Source organism: Papio anubis, chromosome 9 (genome assembly GCF_008728515.1).
Source record: "Papio anubis isolate 15944 chromosome 9, Panubis1.0, whole genome shotgun sequence".
In the NCBI taxonomy this organism is placed as follows: Eukaryota; Metazoa; Chordata; class Mammalia; order Primates; family Cercopithecidae; genus Papio; species Papio anubis.
The window spans coordinates 82,361,222-82,388,937 of record NC_044984.1 but is presented as its reverse complement, the minus strand read 5'-3'; the positions used below and the strand labels follow the sequence as shown (position 1 = coordinate 82,388,937).

General features: G+C 34.7%; 1 protein-coding gene across 6 annotated transcripts in view; it reads left to right on the top strand.

Moving 5' to 3' along the window:
• Window positions 1-27,716, top strand: part of C9H12orf50 (chromosome 9 C12orf50 homolog) — a 45,055-nt gene that overhangs the window by 13,079 nt on the left and 4,260 nt on the right. For 3 of the 6 annotated variants that reach the window (XM_017946093.3, XM_003906928.2, XM_003906929.3), the window contains exons 4-11: window positions 14,501-14,656; window positions 16,042-16,119; window positions 16,201-16,314; window positions 17,901-18,011; window positions 23,339-23,446; window positions 24,760-24,876; window positions 26,314-26,418; window positions 26,633-26,836. In XM_017946093.3, the coding sequence (XP_017801582.1) occupies window positions 14,501-14,656; window positions 16,042-16,119; window positions 16,201-16,314; window positions 17,901-18,011; window positions 23,339-23,446; window positions 24,760-24,876; window positions 26,314-26,418; window positions 26,633-26,836 (993 nt within the window). The remainder of the gene's footprint in view (window positions 1-14,500; window positions 14,657-16,041; window positions 16,120-16,200; window positions 16,315-17,900; window positions 18,012-23,338; window positions 23,447-24,759; window positions 24,877-26,313; window positions 26,419-26,632; window positions 26,837-27,716) is intronic. The other 3 variants (XM_031650650.1, XM_017946092.3, XM_009181388.3) reach the window with 2 other exon arrangements.

The window sequence follows — 27,716 nt, the reverse complement described above, 5'->3', positions numbered from 1 at the left end:
GGAGGTTACAAACTTTCCCAAATTTTTCTGTGTTCTTCTGAGACCTCCAAACTGTTCCAACCTCTTCCTATTACCCAGTTCCAAAGTTGCTTCCACATTTTTGGGTATCTTTCCAGCAGTGCTCCACTCTATTGGTACCAGTTTACTGTATTAGTCCGTTTTTATGCTGCTGATAAAGACACTTGAGACTGGGCAATTTACAAAAGAAAGAGGTTTAATGGACTTACAGTTCCACATGGCTGGGGAGGCCTCAAAATCATGGTGGAAGACAAGGAGGAGCAAGTCACATCTTACATGTATGGCAGCAGGCAAAGAGAGAGAGCTTGTGCAGGGAAACTCTTGTTTTTAAAGCCGTCAGGTCTCGTGAGACTTATTCACTATCATGAAAACAGCACAGGAAAGACCCACCCCCATGATTCAATTACCTCCCACCAGGTTCCTTCCACCATATGTGAGAATTTGGGAAGTTACAATTCAAGATGAAATTTGGGTGGGGACATAGTGAAACTATATCACTCACCCGTATGCTTGTTTGCCCTACTCCAATCACACTGTATACTTGCTTTACCTAGCGTATGTTAGCATGTTCCTGCTTTAGGGGCTTTGTGCAAAACACTCTTCCCTCAATATCTTCATGGCTAACTTCTTTATTTCTTCACAGCCTTGCTAAAATATTATGTTTTACATAAGACTATTCTGAACACTGTATATGAAATGTAGTCAGCTTTCCCATGCATGCCTTACACACTTCCAAACTTCCTTGCCTAGTTTCTCATTGCCATACCCCCAATGATTTCTCAGATACAATATAATTTACTTGTTTAATATGTCTATTGTTTGTTGTGTGACTTCTTCCTATAGAATGAAAGTACCGTAAGAGCAAGAATTTTTATTTTGTTAACTGAAAAATCTCGAGCACCTAACATAGCCACATAGTATTGGCTCTCACATAGTGGCCGGTTCTACTCCGGGAATCCCTGAATGGCATTTATGTATGTTAAATCTGTAACTATTTTCCCTCTGCTTGACACATTTCTGTACTCTAGGGAAAAGGATTCACTTTCCAGACTGTAGATAAACTAACAAGCTCAGTTGAAATACGTATTGAACTACTGCATTGCCTCTTTATTTGGAAATATTTCAATACCTCAGAAGGTATAATTTGATTCTGGGCAGACCAAAGATTAAATTATGAAGTAATACCTTTGTGAATATCCACCTTTATGAGTGTCAACAAATGCATATGATTAATTGATAAATTTAGAGTGGGGTTATTACAAACCATTTCATAGCAAACTATAACTGGCTAAATATAGGTTCATACAGAACATTGTACAATGTGTGTAATTTTCTCTCAGGCTAAAATAAGATAAAATTTAGATATTTAAATGTGTAACCTGTGAAGCTTTAAGACTTCTGCTTGATGAATTGAGATCTGTCACGTAGTCCATATTAAGTAGGTGAGCTGGATCCACAGCAGTGCTGTCTAAATCACCAGCTGTGCTCTTCCGGTATAAGGCACTTGCCAAAGGCAATTTCTTATTATATGATTTGCCATTGTATGTTATCTTTAAGCACTAAGTGCAATTATCAGGAGTCCTACATTTTTTTGTCTGGGGGTATAAAACTGCCAGTTACTCTTTTTGCAATTTAAACTTCAACCTGCTAGTGAATTTTAAAAAGTTTTGGACTCTTTTAGAAGATATTTTATTTATGTATTTATAAACCATGGAATTTTAAAAGAGAACATAATCTTTCTGGTTATCATTTCTAAGTTTAAAAGCAAATAGCTGCTAAACCAATTAAGAATTGGTTTATGCAAGAAAACATAATTCTGTTATTATTTACCATAAAAATTCCCTAGACATTTTCTGAGTACAGTTTGGACTTTCTTTGCAAGCCAGGCAGGCACTTATTCTTTCTCCTATGGTATACATTAGAGGTTATGTACTCTCTTAGACAAGCCATTGTTTTAAAAAAGTTTTTATATTTTGCTGAAGAAAAATTTGTTCCAAACACAGTAGCTAGCTTGAACATGGAAATTACTCATCTTTCCTTGGCTAGTTGCCACTTTATCCTGTAATGAACAATTGAATGGGATCATTTGATTTTTATTTATTTAGGTCAGCGTCCAGTGATCTCTTGGACAACTGATTTGGCCACTTTAAATTAAACTTTGGGCAGCTTTCTTTAGAATGTCTAGCCTCTGTGTTTATTATCTGCCTTTTATTTGAAGTCTTGAAAAGTCAGTACACGCAGACTAATTTTTGTGTGTGTGTGTTTTAGAAAAAAAGGTAATTCATAATTGTTAGAACGATAAAAGTTCTTCAGTTTAGTTCTTTCCTCTCTGGGGAAGGAAGAATGGGCTTAAGAAAATGCCATAGCACACCAAATGGTAGCCCCCGGATAATTTGTGTTGGATGGCAGATTCTTCATCCTGACTACATACTGCGTCTATTCTCATAGGAGGTCCAAAGAGCATCAAAACCTACAAAACAATAAATGCAGGAACTCAAATATTACTTCTTCAGACTTAACATTTGTTAGTCATGTTTAAGAGATCCACATTTTGCTTTTTAGGACTGTATAAACTTGCAGTTTAATTATGACTTTTAAAAAATGAAGTTGAGTTATAAGAGATTAGAAAATCGCATACCCAGTGTTTTAGAATAATCTGTTAAGTGTATTCCCTGTGGCACTGCTATGCTGAGTACTTTTCATGCCTAATTTTATCTAATCATAAACACTGGCCCAATAGATACAGTTAGTCTCCCGGTTTTACAGATGAAGAAAATGAGGTCCATAGAGGCCAAGTATCTTAGGCAAGATAATACCTCTCATAAGTGGCAGCTTCTTTCTTTTTTTTTTTTTTTTAATTATACTTTAAGTTCTAGGGTACATGTGCATAACGTGCAGGTTTGTTACATATGTATACTTGTGCCATGTTGGTGTGCTGCACCCATCAACTCGTCAGCATCCATCAACTCATCATTTACATCAGGTATAACTCCCAATGCAATCCCTCCCCCCTCCCCCCTCCCCTTGATAGGCCCTGGTGTGTGATGTTCCCCTTCCCAAGTCCAAATGATCTCATTGTTCAGTTCCCACCTATGAGTGAGAACATGTGGTGTTTGGTTTTCTGTTCTTGTGATAGTTTGCCAAGAATGATGGTTTCCAGCTGCATCCATGTCCCTACAAAGGACACAAACTCATCCTTTTTTATGGCTGCATAGTATTCCATGGTGTATATGTGCCACATTTTCTTAATCCAGTCTGTCACTGATGGACATTTGGGTTGATTCCATGTCTTTGCTATTGTGAATAGTGCCGCAATAAATATACGTGTGCATGTGTCTTTATAGCAGCATGATTTATAATCCTTTGGGTATATACCCAGTAATGGGATGGCTGGGTCATATGGTACATCTATTCTAGATCCTTGAGGAATTGCCATACTGTTTTCCATAATGGTTGAACTAGTTTACAATCCCACCAACAGTGTAAAAGTGTTCCTATTTCTCCACATCCTCTCCAGCACCTGTTGTTTCCTGACTTTTTAATGATCACCATTCTAACTGGTGTGAGATGGTATCTCATTGTGGTTTTGATTTGCATTTCTCTGATGGCCAGTGATGATGAGCATTTTTTCATGTGTCTGTTGGCTGTATGAATGTCTTCTTTTGAGAAATGTCTGTTCATATCCTTTGCCCACTTTTTGATGGGGTTGTTCCAGAAATAATACCACACATCTACAGCCATCTGATCTTTGACAAACCTGAGAAAAACAAGAAATGGGGAAAGGATTCCCTATTTAATAAATGGTGCTGGGAAAATTGGCTAGCCATAAGTAGAAAGCTGAAACTGGATCCTTTCCTTACTCCTTATACGAAAATTAATTCAAGATGGATTAGAGACTTAAATGTTAGACCTAATACCATAAAAATCCTAGAGGAAAACCTAGGTAGTACCATTCAGGACATAGGCATGGGCAAAGACTTCATGTCTAAAACACCAAAAGCAACGGCAGCAAAAGCCAAAATTGACAAATGGGATCTAATTAAACTAAAAAGCTTCTGCACAGCAAAAGAAACTACCATCAGAGTGAACAGGCAACCTACAGAATGGGAGAAAATTTTTGCAATCTACTCATCTGACAAAGGGCTAATATCCAGAACCTACAAAGAACTCAAACAAATTTACAAGATAAGTGGCAGTTTCTGAATTCAAACATAGTTCTGTCTGACTCTAAAAGTATCTCAGCTGGGCGCGATGGCTCACGCCTGTAATCCCAGCACTTTGGGAGGCCAAGGCAGGCGGATCACAAGGTCAGGAAATCCAGACCATCCTGGCTCATACGGTGAAACCCGTCTCTACTGAAAATACAAAAATTAGCCGGGCGTGGTCGCGGGCGCCTGTAGTCCCAGCTACTCGGGAGGCTTAGGCAGCAGAATGGCGTGAACCCGGGAGGTGGAGCTTGCAGTGAGACCAGATGGTGCCATTGCACTCCAGCCCGGGTGACAGAGTGAGACTCTGTCTCTAAAAAAAAAAAAGAAGAAAAAGAATATCACAAAAATCAGACGTGACATTTAAAGTATACTCCAATACATTTTGTTATTTGAATGACCAATGCATCAGACCTCCTGATCTGTCTTCTACCTTCTGAGGGGCTACTTCTATTCCACTCTACTCAATAGACTTCTTTTCAAATCTATGAAAGTTTTTTGTATTTAATAGAAGACTGCCTTTCCCCTTTAATTTACAGTATAGAGTGAGACATTCTAGCACTTCTGCGTTACATGTACTTCCATTAAATACGGTTTCTTTTCTCTTTCTCAATTTATATTTCCCTCCCTTTTCTGAAACTTGTTCTCTTAAATCACATGAAGCTCAGAAGCCCAGATACCCCATCTGATGTTTGTCTCACCCACAGGCTCGCAGTTCTGGCTCCACGTTAGAATTACCTGCGGAGCTTAGAACAACCACCACCAAAAAACAAAACAATTCTCAGTCACCACTTAGACCACCAATTAAACTAATGCTTCATTATACTTTTGTTTTCCTCTCAACTTTAAAGACATTTTGTAACTTACAGAAAATTTGCAAGAATAGTTCAGTGAACACTAGCTCTGCATGTATTCTTCACCTATCTTCACCAATTAACATTTTGTCACATTTACTTTCTCTTTTCTCTTTACTGTATTTACATATCTGCATATAAGGTACAAATACACATTTCTTTATTTTTTTTTTCTTGGAACCATTTGGGAGTTAGTTGCAAATATCCTCACATTTCATTGCTAAATACTTCAGCATGTACCTCCTAAGTTCAAGGGCATTCTTCTATATAACCACACATGACTATCATATATAGGGAATTTAACATTAATAGAATCAGCAATGTGTAATATTCAATCTGTATCATATTTTCCTAATTATGCAATAATTCTTTTAATAGCAGTGCTTCCTCAAAATTTAGTATGCATAGGAATCATCTGACAATCTTGTTTAAACTGCAGTCTGATTCAGTATATCTGGGCTGGAGCCTGAGGCTCTGAATGTCTAATAAGCTCATAGGTTCTTGGGACCAAACATTGAGTAGAACAACCTTAAAATTGTTTCCCCCCCCATCCAATTTACAATTAAGCATCATTCATTGCAATTGGTTGTCATGTCTCTTTATTTAATTTCTTTTTAAAAATCTGATGTCTCTTTAAAAAAATTCCCAGGATTTTTTTTTCTTCCTTGTCATATACATGGTTTTTTCCTTTTTTTTTTTTTTTTTTTTTTTTTTTTTGAGACAGGATCTTGCTCTGTTGCCCAGGCTGGAGTGCAGTGGTATGAACACAGCTCACTGCATCCTTGACCTCCTGGGCCCGAGTGATCCTCTCACCTCAGTCTCCTGAGTAGCTGGAACCACAGGCTCATGCCACCATGCCTGACTAATTTTGTAAGTTTTGGTAGAGATGAGATCTCGCCATATTATCTAGGCTGGTCTCAACTCCTGGATTCAAGAAATTCACTCACCTTGACCTCCCAAAGCTCTAGGATTAGTGGCGTGAACCACTGCACCCTGCCCCATGTCATATACATTTTAAAAGAGTTCAGGCTAGTTGCTTTGTAGGATATCTTTTAAATTGGGGATTTGTTCATTTGTTTCCTCCTAATCACATTTAGATTAAACTATTTTTTATTTTTGGGAAAAATACTACAAAGAATATCAGTCAGTTATTTAAAAATCTATACAAGTGTTGTATAGGTTTGCCCTAATGCCCTAACCAAACAATTCCATGCGGATGCTCTTAAAGAATTAGTGAAAAGGGAAGAAAAATACTTTGTGAGGAAACTCTGCTCTGTGAATTTTACAAAAATTAGCGTTTCTTGTACTCTTTGAAGGACAAGAGAAGGATAGTGCCCAATTCCTGTGAGTCTAAATAAAAGCAACTTGTTTAGTTATAAATAATTTGTTTATACAAAAGTTTCTTTTAACCTACGTGCTTTGTATTGCATGTGTGTTCTAGCTATGAAGGTATTTATGGGAATAGGAAATACTGCATTATGACGACTGTGTTTATGACATCTGTTTAAAAAAAAAAAAAACTGAATTTCTTTTGAAAATTGACAAAGCATAGAAAGTAGATGTTCATGTATGAAATGCCCTGGCATGATGTGATATAGTAGTCTCTTATGAGTACTCGGAGAGACTCCCTTGGTCATAAACAGCGGAGTAGTGCTAAATGTTTTAACAACTGGCTCCTTTCCCCTACCTTGCTCCTCTACCCCAAAAAACAAATGGGAAAAAATCCAAAACAAAACAGCTCTGGTGGTTCACATTTGCCAGTTGCCATCAAAGAAAATATTGTCTCTACAGCCAATTTCAAGCTATAAATATGACATCAGTATGCTTGCAAAATTCCTGAAAATTTGCCAGTTCTACATGCTTATCTGAGCCTACTCCAGTATATTACTGGTTTTAAGGAGAGAAACCCAACTCAATTTGATTTAAGGGAAAATTGGAATTCTTGGCTTATACAATTGAAGAGATTAGGGACAGAACTGACCTCAGACCCCGCTGGATCCGTGTTTCCTTCACCAACCCTTGGTTCTGAGCTAGTTGTCCTTCTCTATGTACTGCAGTTACTCCAGAAGCTCCCGAGCTAGATTTTGGAACCAGAATAGGCAAAGATTAAGAATAGTAGCTCTAGCTCAGACTAGCTTGAAATATCAATCTACCACATATTTGCCACTGTAAACATGGGCAACTTAGTACCTCTCTGGCCCAATTTCTTCATTTGTATGGTAGAGATAGTAATAGTACCTGTCATTGGGTTTTAGGAATTTAACAGATTAATACTCAATAGTTTAGAATTCTTGGCAAAGAATGAGTAATCAGTGTTACTATCATCATCATTCTAAATTAATCTCAGAAGAAGTATGTCTTTCTGCAGCTAAAGCCTGAGTATTGAATCTCATCTAATGATGAAGAAGACATGCATAGTACCTGATAGGTAGTTTTTCAATCCTCATGCTCCTCTCACCCTCCACCCTCAAGTTGGCCCCAGTGTCTGTTCTTCCCTTCTTTGTGTCCATGTATACTAAATGTTTAGCTCCCACTCATAAGTGAGAAGGTGCAGTGTTTTGTTTTTTATTAGTGTGTCAGTTCACTTAGGATAATGGCCTCCAGCTCCGTTCATGTTGCTGCAAAGGACATGATCTCGTTCTTTTTTGTGGCTGTATAGTATTTCATCGTGTATATGTGCCACATTTTCTTTATCCAGTCTACCACTGTTGGGCATTTAGGTTGACTCCATGTCTTTGCTATTGTGAATAGAGCTGTGATGAGCATACAGATACATGTGTCTTCATGGTAGACTGTATATACCAAATAATGGGATTGCTAGGTCAAATGGTATTTCTGTTTTAAGTTCTTTGAGAAATTGCCAAACTGCTCTCCACAATGGCTGAACTAATTGTACATTCCCACTAGTAGTGTATAAGCATTCCCTTTTTTCTGCAGCCTCACCAGCATCTGTTATTTTTTAGCTTCTTAATAATAGCCATTCTGATTAGTGTGAGATAGTATCTCATTGTAGTTTTGAGTTGCCTTTCTCTAATGATTAGTGATAATGAGCACTTTTTCATATGTTTGTTGGCTGCATATATGTCTTCCTTTGAAAAGTGTTCATGAGCAGACAATGATTTAAAGCAGTAATTATAGTATGTCCAAAGACCTAAACTCCTGCGTAAAGAAGTAAAGAACAGTATTATGACAACATCTCAACAATAGAGACTATCGATAGATAAAAACCATGAAAAAAACCCTAAAAAATGGAAATTTTGGAGTTGAGCACACAATATCTGAAATGGAAAAAAAAAATACTATAAGGGATCAAGGGTAGATTTGAGAACTGCAAAAGAAAGAACCAGTAAATTTGAAGATAAATCAACGTAGATTATATAATCTCAAAAACCAAGAGAAAAATAAATGAAAAAGAGATGAACAAAGCCTAAGATAAATATGAGGCATTTTACCAAAATGTAAGGAAAGAAAAAATAATGGCTGAAATTCCCCAAATTTGATTAAAAAATTAATCTGAATATACAAGAAGCCCAACAAACTCTAAGTTGGATATACACAAATATATCTGCAGCCAGACACATCATATAAAAATGATAAATACCAGTGATAAAGGCAAATTCTGGAAAACAAGAAGATAAAAGTATTTTATTACATATAATAGAACTCCAGTATGATTAACAGCTACCTTCCCATCAGAAACAATATAGGCAGTATTCACTGTAGACTGAAAGAACAAAAGTTGTGGCAATCAAGAATCTTTGTTCAGAAAACTAGTTTTAAATGCTGTATTTCAAAAATAAAAAGGCAAATAAAGACATTCCCAGAAAACAAAAACTGAGAGAATTTGTTGCCAGTATGTTCACCTGAAAAGAAATACTAAAGGAAAACTTTCAGGTGGAAAGCAAGTGACCTGTGTCAGTATTTCAAATCCATATGAAGAAACAAAGTATGCTGATAAATGTAGTTGTGTAACTATAAAACTATCATAAGGGCATATTTCTTTTCCTTCTATAATCTGATTTAAAAATTTTATAAAACAATATATAAAATTATATTTTTTAGTCTATTACATTTAGAAATGTAATATATTTAAAAAATAGCCATACAAAGGCAGATGGAAGCAAAACTGTATGATGACAAAGAAATGACACCAGATAGTAACACAAATCCATAGGAACAAATGATAAGAATTAGAAGTTATAAATAAAAATGTTAATAGTCTCTGTTTATAGAACAAACTATAAATACCTACTTGATCTTTTTTCCCCCTCTTTGCTCCTTTAAGAAACATACAATTATCTTAAGTAATAATTATAACAATGTATAACTGGGTTTGTCATGTATAGAAATGTAATATAGGTAACAATAGCACAGAAGAAGGAAGAGAGCATAGAGCATAGGAGTAACCTCTTGTATGTATCTCACTGGCATTAAATTAATAAAAGTGAAATCGATTCTGATGTTAAGAAGCATATAGTAAGCCATAGAGCAATCTAAGAAAATAATGTAAAAAATGAAGAATGATCAAAGGAATTTAATATTATACTAGAAAATATTCATCAGTGTAAAAGAAAGAGAAACAGCAGAACATGAAACATATAGAAAACAAAGTAAAATAGTGCACCTAAATCCAACTATGTCAATAATTACATTAAATGTGAATGTATTAAAAAATTCAATCAAAAAGCAGAGATTGTGAGAATAAAATTAAAGATAAAACTATATGCTGTCTATAGAAAACACTTTTTAAATTCAATAGAACAAACAAGCTGAAAATAAAAGAATGGAAAATATATACCATGCAAGCAATTATAAACAAGAAAATAAAAGAATTGAACAACTGTAAAGCATCTAGACCTAACAGACATCAGCGAAGCACTCCATTTAACAACAGTAAAGTACACATTTTTCTCCAGTGCATAAGAAACATTTTCCAGTATAGATCACATACTAGGTGATAAGAAAAGCCTGAATAAATTTAAAATGATTGAAATCGTGCAGTGTATTTTTTCTTAATATAATGGTTTAAAACTTTGAGAGAAAAAAATTAGGACATTCACAAATATGTGAAAATTAAATAGCACATGTGTAAATAACCAAGAAATTACAAGAGAATTACAAGGGTAATTAGCCAATACTTTATGTTTAATAAAAGTAAAACATAGCATACCAAAACTCATGGCATCTAAGTAAAGCAGTGCTTAGAAGAATATTTATAAGTTGTAAATGCCTATGTATTTTTAAAAAAATCTCAGATGGATAACCTAGACTTATACCTTAAGACACTGGAAAAAGAAGAGCACATTAAACCCAAAGCAAACAGAATGAAGCACGTAATAAAAATTAAAGCAGAAATTAATGAACTAGAGAATATGAATAAAGAAAACCAATAGAGAAAATCAGGGAAAGCAAAATTTGTTATTTGATAAAATCAGGAAAATTAAAAATCTTTAACTTGACTGACCAAGAAAAAAAGAGATAGGCTGAAGTTACTAAAATCAGAAATGAGGCCGGGCGTGGTGGCTCAAGCCTGTAATCCCAGCACTTTGGGAGGCCGAGACGGGCGGATCACGAGGTCAGGAGATCGAGACCATCCTGGTGAACATGGTGAAACCCGGTCTCTACTAAAAAAATACAAAAAACTAGCCGGGCGAGGTGGCGGGCGCCTGTAGTCCCAGCTACTCGGGAGGCTGAGGCAGGAGAATGGCGTGAACCCGGAAGGCGGAGCTTACAGTGAGCTGAGATCTGGCCACAGCACTCCAGCCTGGGCGACAGAGCGAGACTCCGTTTCAAAAACAAACAAACAAACAAACAAACAAAAATAAAATCAGAAATGAAAAATGAGACATCACTCCCAATATTACGAAAATAAAAAGATTTAAAAGGGAATAATGTGGACAACTATATTTCAACAAATTAGATAACTTAGATAAAATAGACAAATTTCTAGAAAGACACAAACTACCAACACTGACTCTAGAAAAAAAACATTTGAGTACATCTATAGGAATAAAGAGATTGATTTGATATTTTAAAACATTGCCACTATTAAAATCTGGGCTCAGATGGCTCCAATATTGAATTATAAGCAGCATTTAAAGAAGAATTAGTACTAATTTGTCACAAATTCTTCCAAAAAAACAAAAGACCACGGAACATTTTCCGACTCATATCTGTGAGATGCTCTAAGACATTGCATGAAAACTACAGACCAACTTTTCCTATGAATATAGAACTGAAAAATACTCAACAAAATTTGATTACACTAAATCTGACAGCTTTAAAATGGGATTATATTCCATAACTAAGTGAGATTAACCCGGAAGCAAGGTTGGTTAAACTTCCCAAAATCCATTTCTGTAATAATAATAACATACCATAGTAATATAATAAAGAGCAAAAAACACACGATCATCTTAACAGATGAATAAAAAACAGTTGATAAAAATTTGGCACATACGTTATAAAACTATTCCACAAACTAGAAACGGAAGAAAACTTCTTCAACCCGATAAAGAATATATATAAAAAATACAGGACTGACATCATACTTGATGAAATCTGAAAGCTTTACCCCTAAGATTGGGAACAAGACAAGGGTGTTCATTCTTGTCATTTGTAGTCATGACAGGGAAATTGTTGCAGTATAATCAGCTAAAAAGCTTCTAGATTGGAAAGAAAGATGCAACATTATCTCTATTTGCATTTGGCATGATCTTTTATTTAGAAAATTCTAGAAATCTAAAAATTATTTGAAATAAGTTCAGCAACATTGTAGGATACAATATTAATATACAGTAATGGATTGTGTTACTTTACAGTAGCAATGAACAAACTGAAAGTGAAATGAAAAAAATCCCACTTACAATAGCATCAAAGAGGAAAAAATATTTAGGAATTAATTTAACATAAGATGTGCAAAGTTTATATTCAGAAAACTACAAAAGATTTTTGAAAGAAATTAAAGAACACCTTGAAAAATAGAGATACCCTTGTTCGTAGATTGACTTTGTGGTTGGTATGCCAGTATTTTCCAAATTGATCCACAGGTTCAGTGTAGAACTTATCAAAATCCCAATGGACTTATTTGCAGAAATTGAGAAGGTGATTCTAAAATTTATATGGAAATTTAAGGGACCCAGAATAGTGAAAAAAAAAAAAAAATCGGGAAAATGGAAACCAAATTTGGAGGACTTACACTTCCTGATTTCAAAGTCTACAAGTTACTACAAAACTGAAGTAATCAAGACTATTTGGACTAGCATAAAAATTGATCTATATATCACTGAGACAGGATTGTAAGACCAGAAATAAACTTTTATGTGAATCAGTTTATGCTCAATTGATTTTCAACAAGGGCATATAGGCCATTCAATGGGGAAAAATAGTATTTTCAACAAATGGTGCCAAGACAACTAGATAGCCACATGCAAAGTAATTAAGTAGCACAACTGCATCACATCATGAACAAAAATTAACTCAAAATGGATCAAAGAACAATATTTGATTTTGGAACACTGGATCACTCTTAAAAGGAAATCCACACCAATTAATAGTTACTCCTCATTTCTTTCCAATGGAACACTGGATAACTCCAAAAAAGAAACTCACACCCATTAACGGTTACCCCTACTTTTTCCCAATTCCCAAAACCTACACAGTCACTACTTCTTGTTTCTATAAATGTATCTATTTTTGATATTTTATATAAATGGGATCATACAATATACTATTTTTGTGAATGACTTTTTCCACTTAGCATGTTTTCAAAATTCATCCATGCTCTCACATGCAAAAGTACTTTATTACTTTTTATAGCCAAATAGCACTCCATTCTATGGATATGCCACATTTTATTTATCCATTTATCATGGAAATTTAGGTTGTTTCCACTTTTTGACTGTTATAAACAATGTTGATATAAACATTTGTGTACAAATGATTACATTTGTATAATATGGACATATATTTTCACATCTCTTGGTAGGTAGCTGAAAATGGAATAGATGAGACATAGGATGACTCCATGTTTAATCTTTTGAGGAACTGCCAAATTGTTTTCTAAAGTAGCTACAGCATTTTACATTCCCAATTGCAATTTAAGAAGATTGCAGTTTCTTCACATCCTTGTCAACACTTGTTATTGTCTTTTTAATTAAAAAAATTAATCATTGTAATCATTGTAGTATGAAGTGATATCTCATTTGGTTTTGTTTGTTTTTGTTTTGAAACGGAGTCTTGCTCTGTTGCTCAGGCTAGAGTGCAGTGGCATGATCTCAGCTAAATGCAGCCTCAACCTCTTGGGCTCAAGTGATGCTTCTACCTCAGCCTCCTGAGTAGCTGGGACTCCAGGTGTGTGCCATCACACCTGGCTAATTTTTGTATTTTTTGTAGAGATAGGGTTTCGCCATGTTGCCCAGGCTGGATCTAATTTATTCTTTCTGTGCCACCTTGGGGTTCTGAGTGTTTCTTCATTCTCTGGCTGAGAAGGCTGGAAACTCTTTCCAGCAAAATCTGGGCCTTGTTGGCAGGCGCTTTCATGGCTCACTTCCATGTGCCAGGGGGCTGGCTATTTTTCATTAATTGCTTGTTCTTTTGGTGTCATATCTAAAAAAGCTTTGCATGACCTAAGGGTTCTTCTATGAGTTGTATAATTGCAGCTCTTGCATTTTGTTCTTAGATCCACTTTGTCTGAATTTTTATTTCTGATGTGATGAAGTTGTGCAACTTAATTACTTTGCATATGGCAATTTAGTCATCCCAGCAACATTTGTTGAAAATACTATTCTTTCCCCCATTGAATGGTCTATGTACCCTTGTTGAAAATCAGTTGAGCATAAATTGATTCATATAAATATTTAGTTCTGGTCTTGCAATCCTATTCCAGTGATTCATAGATGTACTTTTATTTTTATGCTAGTCCTGATAGTCTTGATTACTTTAGTTTTGTAATAATGTCCATATAAATTTTAGAATTGGCTTCTCAATTTTTGCCAATAAGTCCATTGGGATTTTGATAAGAGTTGTATCATACCTATAGATTAATTTGGAAAATATTGCCATACCAACCACAAATCAATCCATAAACAAGGATATCTTTCCATTTCAACATTTCTTTAGCTTCTTTCAACAATATTTTTTCTTATTTCAACAATCTTTTTCAGAATATAAATTTTTGCACCTTATGTTAAAATTAATTCCTAAATATTTTTTTCTCTTTGATGCTATTGTAAATGGGATTATTTATCATTTCATTTTCAGTTTAATCATTGCTAGTGTGTGGAAACACAATCCATTATTGTATTATTATTGTACACATTTTAAAATAATATATAGTTAATTAGGAGGGCAATGATTGATTATTAAATCTACTTATCATCACATGTATCTTGAAAGGACTGAAATGTTGCATTTTCTCTGCAGATATCACACTACAGAAAGAAAGTCAGGAAGGAATTCCACTCCAAACCCAGAGTCAGGAACCTCTGAAACCTCAGGAAAATATATCACGACCGATCCACCATCCTTTAGTTTTAAAAACTAATTTTGAGGAAGAAGAGGAAGTAGATGAACAAAATGGTTAGTAGGCCTTTTTTCAGGTTTACAATGCACATTCAAAAACCTAACAACATTTTCTACATATGTATTTAACTATAAAGGTTTATGATGTAATATATAAGGCAGATTTTGCTGAGAAAATAATTATAATTGTATTAAACAAATTTAATTAATTATGTTCTAAGTCTAACATATTTATGATCTTTTGGATTGGAAAGTTTTTGTTGTATGATGGCTGGGAGACAGATATGATGCTTAAGTATATATTGGCGCTTCATATACACCATGGAATATTATGCAGCCATAAAAAAGGATGAGTTCGTGTCCTTTGCAGGGACATTGATGAAACTGGAAACCATCATTCTCAGCAAACTAACACAAGAATGGAAAACCAAACACCACATGTTCTCACTCGTAGGTGGGAATTGAACAATGAGAACACATGGACACGAGGAGGGGAGCATCACACACCAGGGCCTGTCCGAGAGTGGGGGGCCAGGGGAGGGATAACATTAGGAGAGATACCTATTGTAGAGGGTTGATGAGTGCAGCAAACCACCATGGCACATATATACCTATGTAACAAACCTGCACGTTCTGCACATGTATCCCAGAACTTAAAGTATAAAATATATATCTATATAAATGTGTATATATATTTATATATCTATAGGTGCTTATAGAGATACTAATAAGCTCTCTTTTATATATAACTATTTCTAAAACATTGATGCACATGTGTATCTGTTTATCTACATATGTGTTAATAATATATCAGTTTCACATTTAATCCTTGAAGTTACAGAGATCTATGTAGTAGTTTACAATCTATAAATCACTGTTATCTGCATTATTCTAAGTCATCCTCACAAGAGTATGAACAGGCTTAAGACCCATGTCTTTGGATTTTAGTCATCCTTTGCCTCCCATAGCAACCCAGCACAGTGGTGCCAGAAAGTGTGTATATATAAGATAAGCATGAAGAAAAACTCTCAATCTGTCTTTGTGTTGGAATATGTCCTTCTATGGACTACAGGCCACCATAGTTTCTGTTCTTAGGAATAGACAGAGCTATTTATTACTGTTTCTGTGCGCTGAAGCTCCATGTCTTTCATGCCTACTTCAACCTCGAAATAAACATACACCATCTCAACATGGAGTCTAGACATTCAGTGTCCCATTTCCAAGTGCATAATACATAGCCCTTTGTTTTCTCTTGACATTGTTTTCAATACTTAAAATGTAGTAATTTGAAATATTTACTAGTATGGAAAATTATTGATTTTAAAAATATAAAAAAGTAATCTATCCATGAGAACAGTATTTGGGATTTTCCTTTCTGGTTTATAAATTTTCGGATTATTTGGCTTTGGGACAATTTAATTTAAAAAATATATATCCTATAGATGCTTCTAGTTTATGGACAAAGACCCCTGAAGAAATTGAAGAAAAAAGAGCAATAAAGGAGATGTGTTATAAATCTGGTAAGAAATCAAATATTTTTGTATTTTCTAATACTTGATGTGATAAATATACTAATAATTACTTTTCTTATGGTTGATTAGGGGAATACTACAGATTTCATACTCCTCCAGATATTTTATCATCAAAAAGCATGGCACCTACAGCAGAAAAAGAGTTAGAAAAGCCTTTGGAAAATGGCAGTGAATTGCAAGAAGGTAAGAAATGAAAAGGCAACTTTCGTAGTGATATGTAAGAGATACTTAGTGTGATAGACTAAATTATTTAGTATGATGTACGGAAGAATAAAGTGATAATACATCATAACTGAGAGCTAGAAGAAGGTGTTTGTATTGAATGACCCAAAGCTGCTATTAATGGGATTATGTTATTCTAGAGAGGGGACAGAATGAATAGACTTCATTAACACATAATGACACTACACACTCCATGGGATAATCCTGTAAATAATTTGCTTTTACCATTTTATTTGTCTTTGAAAAAAATCCCCCTGTGAAAGAGTTCTAGATTTTTCTTTCTGAATAGAAAAGTAAGCCTGGCCCAAGAAGAACGAAAGAGAGATCACAGAATGACGCTAGTGGCGGAACAGAGATTATTTTGTCATTGAATGAGAGTCTTCTGTGGACCAGGCTATTTCAGGGGCCAGGCTGGAGGACAAATAGAAGGCTTTGCGTTTTATGGTGCTTACCTTTGGAGAACCTGATTTACTGCGGATGAACATCTGCAGTATGTACAAGTGTTTGTAGCGAACTATTCAAACATAAGGCGGTAGGTGGCAGCAAGACATCATCAGATGGAGAAGAGTCCGCAAGACTTGGGGGCCATATAGGGAAGGACAGATTGCAGGCCCGCACTACTTAGAGGAGAAAAAAACAAAAGGAAACAAAAACAAAAGAAGAAAACAAGTTAACAATGAACATTAAAAATGGCAGATTATAAAGACAATTATATGTACTTTTGCTTTATATTATGCTTTTAAAGGCTTTTTATTTTAAAATAGTTTCAGTTAATTCCTACATACCCTTCACCTAGATTTCCTTCAAACGTTAGCATTTTACCACATTTGAATTGTCAGTCTCTCTAAATACACACATTGTTATAATCTTCTGACCTGTTTGAGAGAATAAGTTACAGACATGATAGCTCTTTGCTTTTACATAACTGTAATATAAATACAAAAATCAGAAAATGACCACTGATACAATATCATTTGCAACCTTCTTTTCCCACAAATTTTATCAATTATGCCATTAATGTCTTTTATAGTAAAATACATTTTTTCCCCTGGTCTAGCTAGGATCCAATCCAGAATCACACATTGCATTAGGTTATTATGTCTCTTCTATTCTGCTTTTAATAGTTTATTTTAGAAGAAAATTATCCAGAAATGCATGAGGAAAGCTGAGAGTATTATTTAATTATCAGTGTAATCAGCATTTTGTAGTCAATAGTGACTCTAATACTTTTTATCTGATTGTTCATGGTGAACACATAAAATCAAAAGCAATATTACAAAATTTCTTATATGAGAAACATATCAAACTAAATATATTAAATTGCCATTGAATAAATAATCCAAATAGGAGACTGTACTTGCTTACTTCTTTATTGACACAGAATTTAAAACTCATGTATTTATGAATTTATTGTTTATCAGATCACTGTGCAAACAATACTTGCATTAACTTTAAAGCTTTTTTTACTTTCATCATGAATTCTATCATAAATTTCTTATTTAAGCATCTACCAATTACTGGGGTGACTTTTTTTTTCTTATTTCTAGGAGATAGTCTTACAGTTCCAACAAAACTTAGCCAATATGAAAGGCAAGGTGAAATAAAAACATCATCGCACGGGAAACCAAAGACTGACATTGCTGCTTTTGAAAATGGAGGTGAGTTAATTTATTACTGATTGACTCTGAATATATCACCACATAATAAGTGAGTCTGAATTTTATCTTTTACAACTAATTTTCTTTTTTTGTCTATGTCATGTTTAACACAAGGAGTTGGAGGTATATCACAAAATCAGTTGCTTTCACAGACCAAAATCTCTGCCAAATACCTTGTACAAATTTGTGTTGAGTGTGTAAGACATTCCATTTTACATATTTTAATGAGAAACCTGTGTGTGTGTGTGTGTGTGTGTGTGTGTGTGTGTGTGTGTCTGTGGGTAGGCTTAACTCCAGACTATAATGAATTCAGGTGTTATGTATGTGCTGTAATATACTATAACAGAGCTATAAATGAAGGAGGCACTTAATACATCATTTGATTGAGTCTACTTTTTAAAAATTAATTAACTAATTAATTAATTTATTTATGAGAAGTCTCACTCTGTCGCCTAGGCTGGAGTGCAGTGGTGCTGTCTCGGCTCACTGCAACCTCTGTCTCCCGGGTTTAAGTGATTCTCCTGCCTCAGCCTCCTAAGTAGCTGGCACTACAGGTGCATGCCACCACCCCCGGCTAATTTTTGTATTTTTAGTAGAGGCGGGGTTTCATCATGTTGGTCAGGCTGGTCTCATACTCCTGACTTCAAGTGATCCACCTGCCTTGGCCTCCCAAAGTGCTGGGATTACAGGCGTGAGCCACCGAGTCCAGTGGACTTAAAGTCTACTTTAAAGGAGCCATATTGAAATATGTATCATTTGTCAACACATTCTAACTGTGTATTATAGTTTAAATATTTTGGAACTGCTTTTTAGCATAAACAGGTTGGAAAATCTGTCTTTTGGACTGAAAATTCCAAGCGTTTGTTTTGAAAATATATAGAGACTTTGTGGGGAGGTTCAAAGGTGTGGCTGGTAGGAAGAATGTGTGTGAGGAGTAGGAAGGAGGTTGAGAGCAGGTATCAATAAGTACCAGTATCTCTTAGGCGTATTGGTGATACTTTCTGCTGCCCTGGTGTCAGCCATTTTCTTCTGTGTGCGCCCCCACCTTTTTTTTTTATTTTGGTGCTAAAGTAATATGATTATTTCTTCTCCTTTCTTATGTCTGCAGCAGTTTTAGTCTAGCTGTTTTAGTCTAACTGTCTTTGTTTGGTTGCCTTGAAGCAATAAGTTTTAGCTACAAATTAGAAACACTGGCAGTTTCTCCCAACAGAGTTCACACTGTCTATATAATCTATATAAGTGGGATCCACTTAACCTGAGCAGTTCTAATTAAACAGTTTGTTGAAATGTCATTAAATCAGATTGCCTTTTTGGTTAATAAAAGGTTATTTTCAACCATTGATAAACTAATGGTTTCATATTAAAATAAACTTTCCTTCACGTTGTAACATTAATAATTTATTTCCTACTTTGTTGGGAGTTAGAAAATGTGAGAATGTCATTATACTGTCATTAGTCTATCTAATATTAATAATATTGTTAGAGTAATGAACTAGTTGAAAAGCCATAGCAAAACAATATTTAAAAAATTCTATTATCTGGCATATTAAATTCTGGTATAGTCAGACTTGTTGATTTTCCAGGCATCATAATGTTCTCTGTGTCACTGGATAAAAGAATCTTCTGGGTATATGTGTATGATAGATATCTCTAAACAAATTTCTGCGGCCTGTATTCACAAGACATCTTTGAAATGAAGATGATCAAAACTGAAATTATAATTAATGAGTTAGTATTCATTTCAAGAAAAATACTTGAGGCATTATCTTGTCTTAATATTATTTTAATGTGTTATTGCACTTTAATAAAGTTCAAAGATCTGAAATGAATAGCTTGTTAAAATTTTACTTGTGTATGTATCAGTATAACCATATTTATGGTACTCCAGATGGCTCCTTCTCTACAAGTCAATAGTCTTCTCCCAAGGGTAATCACTACTCTGATCGCTATTACTATAGGCTAATTTTGCATTTTTTGATCTTTATATAAGTGGAAATATACAGTTTGAACTCTTTTAATTTGGATTCTTTTACTTAATGCTCTTTGTATTAGACTGATCCATGCCGTTGATTGTAGCAGTAAATATCTTTTTTTTTTACTTTGCCCTAAATATCTATACATAGATAGATATATACCACATATATACACACATATCTACATATAAGACACATACTGTTATGTGTACGTATATATATAAAAACACACATGGGCATTTCTCTCTCTATGTATATAGTATATGTACACACACATTTGATACACACACAAACACACGCACAATTGATTCTTGTTATTCCTGGTAGCTATGTTCTCTAAAGTTGACATGAACACAGAATTAGCAAACACTGAACCATTGCTTCTTGGGGAGATATGTACACACACACATATACATACATCTCACACAGATTATAATCTTAAATCGTAGAAATTACTCATCCTGGTAGATTCTGTTTTCCTTATTTTACAAAAGAGAAAACAAAGGTCAGAAGTCTTAAGTGACTGTCTTGAGGTTGCCCCACCAACAAGCCTCAGAACTGGGATTCAAACCCCTTCTACCTCTCCCCAGAGCCAGAGCTTCTTCCACTGTACTGCGCTGCCCCCTCCGGTCTCCAGCCATTCTCTGATCATCTCTGTACGAACTGAAATGAGAATACTGAGCATTGCCATTGCTAGACCTCAGCTAGGAATGTGTGGGTCCAGCAACTCAAAATTTCCACCACTCTGCATACGTTTGCAAACAAACAAACAAACAAACAAACAAACATAAAAACAATGCATGAAAGGACCATGAGTATTGATATTGGGATTTGACGGACAGTATTTCCAGTTTGGGACTATTATTAACTTTCTTGAACATGTCTTCTAAAGGTCATATGCACACCTTTTCTTTGAGATTAGCTCGCTCTGTATCCTTACCCACAGTTAGTATTTTCAGTCCTTTAACTTTAGCCTTTCTGGTGGGTGGCTAGTGGTACATCGTTGTAGTTTCAATTTGTATTTCCCTGATGACTCATAATGTTGAGCACCTTTTCATAAACTTATTGGCCATGTTGACCTTCTCCTTTGTCTGGTGCATTTTTAAGTCTCTAGCCCATTTTAAATGTTTTTTTTTTTTCTTATTGATTTCTATAGATAAATCTGGATACTTTCTGACAACCTACTGTCCTGTTCACTAATTCTCTTCTTCTCTGCTCTTTAATCCATATTTTAAATTCTAAATTTCTATTTGACCTTCTTATTGATTTTCTACTTAGATTCTCCATCAGTTCTTTATTTTGATAACGTTCCTGTTATTTGTTTGCAACTTCCTGTTTGATTACATTTGGGTATCTTTCATTTTCCTCAGGTTTTTGCTCAATTGTTCTGTCTCACTGTGCCTTCTAATATTGTATTTGATGCTGAACAATATGGATAAAAATTACATAGTGTATGAATGATGTTATTTCTCCACAGAGAAACTTTTCTTCTGGCAGGAAGCTAGATGATCAGCAGGCCACCTTCATTCTGTGAAGGACTAGTTCTGGGCTTTATTAGGGATGATGTGGTAGATGATACATTATTTTTCCTTTTTTTGAAGGTATAGTCCTTATTCCTAGGATAAGACCCTTACCCCTAAAACATTGCCTTACTGGGTTATCAACTGAGACATGGGATGTTCACCAAGATACCTCTACTCTGGCAAGGCTTGAATGGCAAATTTTACCTCCCAAGCAGCATGTAGATGCTGAAATCTCTGAGCAGTTTTTAGCCTCCCAGATGCTGTTTCTGTTTATTTCCTAGGATTCCACTCTGTACTTGAAAAGTGTGGGAGTCAGATAACAATTTAAAGGGAGTTTTATGCCTATTTCAGAGGAACTTCTTTGTTGTTCTTCCTTTTTCATTCCCCCCTCAATTTCAAGCCAATTAGACAGTCCCAGACTTTTCGGCTCTTTCTTTTTCACCTCCTTGGTGTCACTTTCTGCTTGTTATTTCCTTATATGATGAATTAGATATGCTTTCAGAGAAAAATCTGTAGTGAGTGTGGAGTGTAACTCTTTCAGGGAAAAAACCAGGGTGAATGTGAACATATAATTGACTTTGTGTCCCTCCATTGCTCTCAGGCATTGCAGTCACATGCATTGGGTGGTTTTCCAATCAGTTTGTTTTGGTATTTTATAATTGTTTTTAGGATGAAAGTTATTCCGATAAAAGCCATTTTGGTCATGGCAGAAACCAAAAGTCTTTTTGACATTTTTATCACTGGTTTTGCATAAGCTCCTTGAGGCCAGGAACTGCATATAATCAATCACTATAGATAAATCTCTGTAGTAGAATGCCTGGCACATTATGTGCACTCAGCAAATACTTGTAGAATAAAGGGTGATATGTTTAAATGCATTGAATAACTGCGTGAAGGTAGACATGTTTATATGATTTACAGTTAACTGGAGGTTAATTTGTTGGAACAATGAGCCAAATCTTGCAGGATAACTTCAAGCAATGATAAACATACATTCTTATACTTAGGTACAAAACATTAAATAGTGGCTTTTCTTTAAGTTGGGAAAAACCCAATATGATGGAATTTTTGAGGGGAAAATAGAGTGAGTTTTTATGGCCACATGCTTTACAATTTAGGAATGTGTTTTCACTACCAAATAGTCACAGTAAAGTCACATTGGATTGTTAGAAGCAGTATAGAAAGAAAGATAGTTAAATGTTATTTAAAGTACTCAGTAAAGGGTCTGATTCCTAGAAAATGACTCCATGAATGGCAAGTATTATTTTACTAGTTCTGCTGATTTCTCCACAGCTTGGTTCACATTTGGGTGTCATTTTAAAATAAAGTTATTTGAAACAAATATTTTATATTAAGAAAAGGTAACTTGTATGGTGAAGAATTTTGGAATTTTGTATGTAAAGTTAAAGCAACTATAGATATTTATCCTGGAAAATAGAAGTCCTTGGGGAAATATGGAAACTGCTTTAATATATCTGAAGATGTTATATGGAAGATAAATTACATTTACTCTGAGTATCTCTCAAAGTAGTCAGATTAAAGATTTGGGACTAAAGATCATATGCATTTCATACATTAAGGAAAATTTTGTTGACTGAATTTTCTTTCAATTATCTATATGTAAGTTTACATACTGTGTATTCATATACATATATATTAATACTCATGTATTAATCTAAGCATATAAATGTATGGAGATGGATATGGTATCACTGAGAAGTGTCCAAAGAAAGGTGGACAAAAGGGGTATTGTAGAAAATGTTCCTGTATTGAAAGCTAGTTTGTATCACTTTCTGCCATTGTTGCCACTGACAGTAAGGTTTTGTCATAGGAGGTGACTGTTATGTTCCACAGAGGGTCATATTTCTTGGAGTTGATGAAAGTGAAGCTTTAACTGAAGAGAAAGAAATCACCATATCAAAATGTTCAAATACTAAAGGTAATGAATTATTATATAATTTTGATACATTTGTAATTTGTCTAGACAAGTTAAAGATAAGCTTGCTTGTTATAAAAACCAATATAAGAGGAATGGTAATACATTGAAATATATACTGAATAGGAGTCAGGAGCTCTAAGGTTCCAGTCCTGGCTCTGTCCCTAATTGTATGACCGTGACAATTTATCTTTTTTTAGTTTTCTTATCGGAAAAATAGCCTGTTGGACTGTATAATTTCTAATATTGCTAGTTCTAAAGTTACTGGCTCTCTTAAATGGCAACACCAAGTCCTTTAATTTATAATATCAGTATAAATGAATTTTGTTAGAAAACATTGTTTGTGAACATTGTGAAGAGTTTAATCTCAAAAAGACTTCTGTATTTTATAATTATTGCTAACACTAGTCTGTGAATAATCAAGAGATATGATAAAATACATCCTCTATAATTTTACATTGCCCTTAACTGTACTTAGAATACATCAGCTGGTATCTCTCTGCTGAGTGCCTCTCAGTCACAGACTAAAAGCACAGCTGTCCTGTAATTAGGGGGCTTCACATACTCTCAATCAAAATGTAAACCCATTTTATCTACCATCTCTACCATTAAATATTCTCAAGTATAGGAAAGGTTGCCTGTGATCAAATTATTTTTGTGGAAAATTGTAAATCTTTCTCTCATTTTCTCACTCAGAGATGCAAAGGTTTTCCCTAGTCCATCAAAGAAACTCTGAAAGCTATACTAATATGGTAGCCACCAGCTATGTATGACTCTTTAAATTTAAGTTAAAGCTGAATAAAATACAAAATTCAACTTTTCATTGGCACTAGCCACACTCCATGTGCTCAATAGTCACAGGAGGCTAGTGGCTGCCGTATTGAGCAGCACAGATTTAGAACATTTTCATAATTGTGGAAAGCCCTACTAAGGAGTCCTGCTCCAAAGCATATAGGAAGTTAAAGTTGTTACATTTAAAATATTTTCATAACCCCAATTTGAATGGGACCATTCAATGTAAAAACGTGAAACCTTTTACATCTTTTGTATGGAGATATTGAAAATACTGCCACGAGTTTTTATTTACATATTGAAAATGATGGCTATAGATTCAGAGTTTTGTTTTGTTACTGATGACATTATGAAATCCATGTGGCAACTAGGGAATGTTAATGATGCTTTTCTCACAATTCATAAATATATACATTATTTTAAAGAGGCGTTCCCATCATGTAATGTTTGAATAATGAAATGCCAACTGAAATGCTTTTTTAAAACTAATATTGACATTTTATTTTCTTAATTTGCTTTAAAAGATAACAAGGACAGTTCTCATCCAAAGCGTTCCCTAACTACCCGACTAGTACCTACAACGCATGTATTAAATGCTACTGAGAATATCAGTATGAAGTGCAGAGAGGACCCCTCTTCAAGTGAGACATTAGCTCTATCACTTTTTGGCCTTAGATATATTTGTCTTACCATGGATTTGTTTTGCTTGTTTAAAATAGAATTTTAAAAAAGAAAGAAAAAAGGTTTGAAAATTATTCAGAACTAAGAATTAAAGACAATATCCTCTACTAACTAACTCTGACAATGAACTGTGATGTAGGTCCTAGTAAATTATATGCTCTCCCACTAGCTTAATTTTGGTATTAAAATTAATAATACACTACCTTTTTGGAAGATTCACTAGCATAACATTTTAAATTGCACCCATAGTGGAATAATACATTGGCAGCTTTTTATTATGTTTTGGATTAGTGTTTATTAGTTTGGCTTCTCCTTGACATTCAGTTCAGTGAGCTATTTCTCTTGATACAGTTAAGACTTGTGAATCTTCCTGATCCGTTCCCTTCTTCCGTCTGTTCCTTATTTTACCTATTGAACCCTTATAATATTCTTGGATCGCAGCCTGGCACTGATGGGAATACTTGTGATTTGCCCTCAAGAAGCCCAGTTTAGTGGCACTTGTTAAAAATATGGATTCCAAATCCTTGCACTGGGAGCTTGGGAGTGGATTGGGGCATGATGTTTCAGGAGGAGACAGTGAATCAGAGCTTTATTGAGGGCTTAAAGCTTAAGCTGAGGGTTAGGGCACAGAAAGATTAATTAACTTACTGTAGAGAGCTAGTGTAATCTACACTGTACACTTGATGTTCAGTTTCTATGTGCAGTGGTCACTTGTGAATTTTCAGGAGCTCTGCATGGTGAAGTAACAGAATGCCCCCTCTACAAAATTGTTTTAAGATTATCTGGAGATATGTACTATGGAAATTCCTGAAAAATTGAGAACACATATAAAATTTTTGATGGAAAAATATACAAATAAAAAGTGAAAAATGTAATATTCTTAGAACTTACAAATTCTGATTGCTCAATCTTGACCAAACTACCTGTACACTCAACTTAAGAACTTAAAAGAATAAGGTAAAATTCACGGAAAGTATTTTATGTTAATTCAACTTCTTAAGAAGTAGTAGTTTTGGCTAAAAAAGTACAAAAAGATTCATGTTGAAAATAAGAGTTCTAAAACTACTTAACAATAGTGTTATAATGAGATTTATAATTATATTTTGAATGCAATTTTATGTTCCTTTAAAAGAATCCACACATTCCTTTGGAGGAAAGTATTTTTCTTTGAGGAAAGCTACTTATTGAAGGTTATTTCATCAATCTATTTCCAACATAGATTTTTTTGGCACTTAAAAATAAATCACCTTTTTTTCTAAGAAGTAAAGTATGAGAATGGTGCATTTATTTTTTCCTCTTGCTTGACATGTGAATGCACAGATATGTAATTATCACCTACAGTAATTTCAGGGATGAAAGCATCTCTTAAAAAACTCTAAAATTTGTATCTTTTCAAGTGAACGATGTCCAGCCAGTGAAGAAGCCTCATTTTAAAGGTGTGAAAAAAAGAAAATGGATTTATGATGAACCAAAGAACTTTCCCGACTCTGGAATGAGAAGAGGTAAGGTGTCCATATATTTGATATTTCTGAACTGTAATTTTAAAACAAATATTCAATAACAGATATCTTCTACCTGAAAAACAAATTACTGTCATGTGACATAAATGTTACTTTAAGGGTCAACTCAACTTCAAGTACTTATAGTGCAATATGTTATTTATGGGTGTGAAACCAGCCTGTTTTATTCCTCACTCCCTCCCACCTTTCTTTACAGCAGTACAGACCCCAAGTCCCCAAAATAAAATGAGTTATCATCGCAACAATAAAAATCGAAATGCTGAGAATGCATCCTATATCCACGTTCAAAGAGATGCTGTCAGGACTGTCGCGTTGAATGCACCTCCCCACAGCAGGCCCATGCATGGATCCTACAATAAAGTCCATGTTAACAAGGAACCCAAACCCAACCTCAGTCCAGGTGAGATCCTTTGTTGATGTGGTTTACTCTTGTCTGTAGTTTGCATTTCCATGGAATTTCCTGATGGCTTGGCTAATCTTCACTGCTACCTACTCCCCTCTTGTTTTCCCTGGCCATCACCACCATAGAAACTAGTTAGAGGATTTCTTCCATGTGCAGTCCTGCACATGATTTAAAGGATATGGAAGAAAGCTCATGTTGTGTGCAGATGACTTCAGATCGCACCTCCCTAGAGTTTTTTCCTCCGAGCACTGCACTTCGTTCCTCCTGGACAGCTTCGTGTCGCTCTGGAGGATTGTTTTTGAATGGTTGACATTTTCTTGTTCCACTAACTGCGTTGTTCAATTATCACTGTCAGGCTAGTGCCTTGACTTTTCTGTAGGCCTTCATGATTATTTTCTGAAAGGGTTAGTTTGGGGGCTAACTGCCATATTTTTGACAACCTCTCATCTCTCTCACCATGGATAGATTGCTTCTAAATCATTTCATCAAATAATAGGCAAAGTCATAGTATATGTCAGGAAGTACAAGACTACAGGGGAGAAGAGAACCAAATGTCTTCATCTCTTTTTCTTCCTGTGTCTCAGATGGATTTTGCTCTTTTGAAGTTGGGTTTCTCTTCTCTAAACTTAACAAAATGCTGCTCAATTCTATATGATTTCATGTTTGTATTTTTCCAAGTTCATGGTTTAGGTAGTGGCGTTCTGAATATTTTGAACTTATGGAAACATAAGACTATATCTTTCTTAGTTTCTTTTACAATTTAAGAAATTTTTTCAAAAGTTTATGGGTACACAGTAGGTGTATATATTTCTTTTACAATTTCAATATACATTTGCATTATTTAAATTATTTTTCTCTTTGCTTTAGAATAGAATGA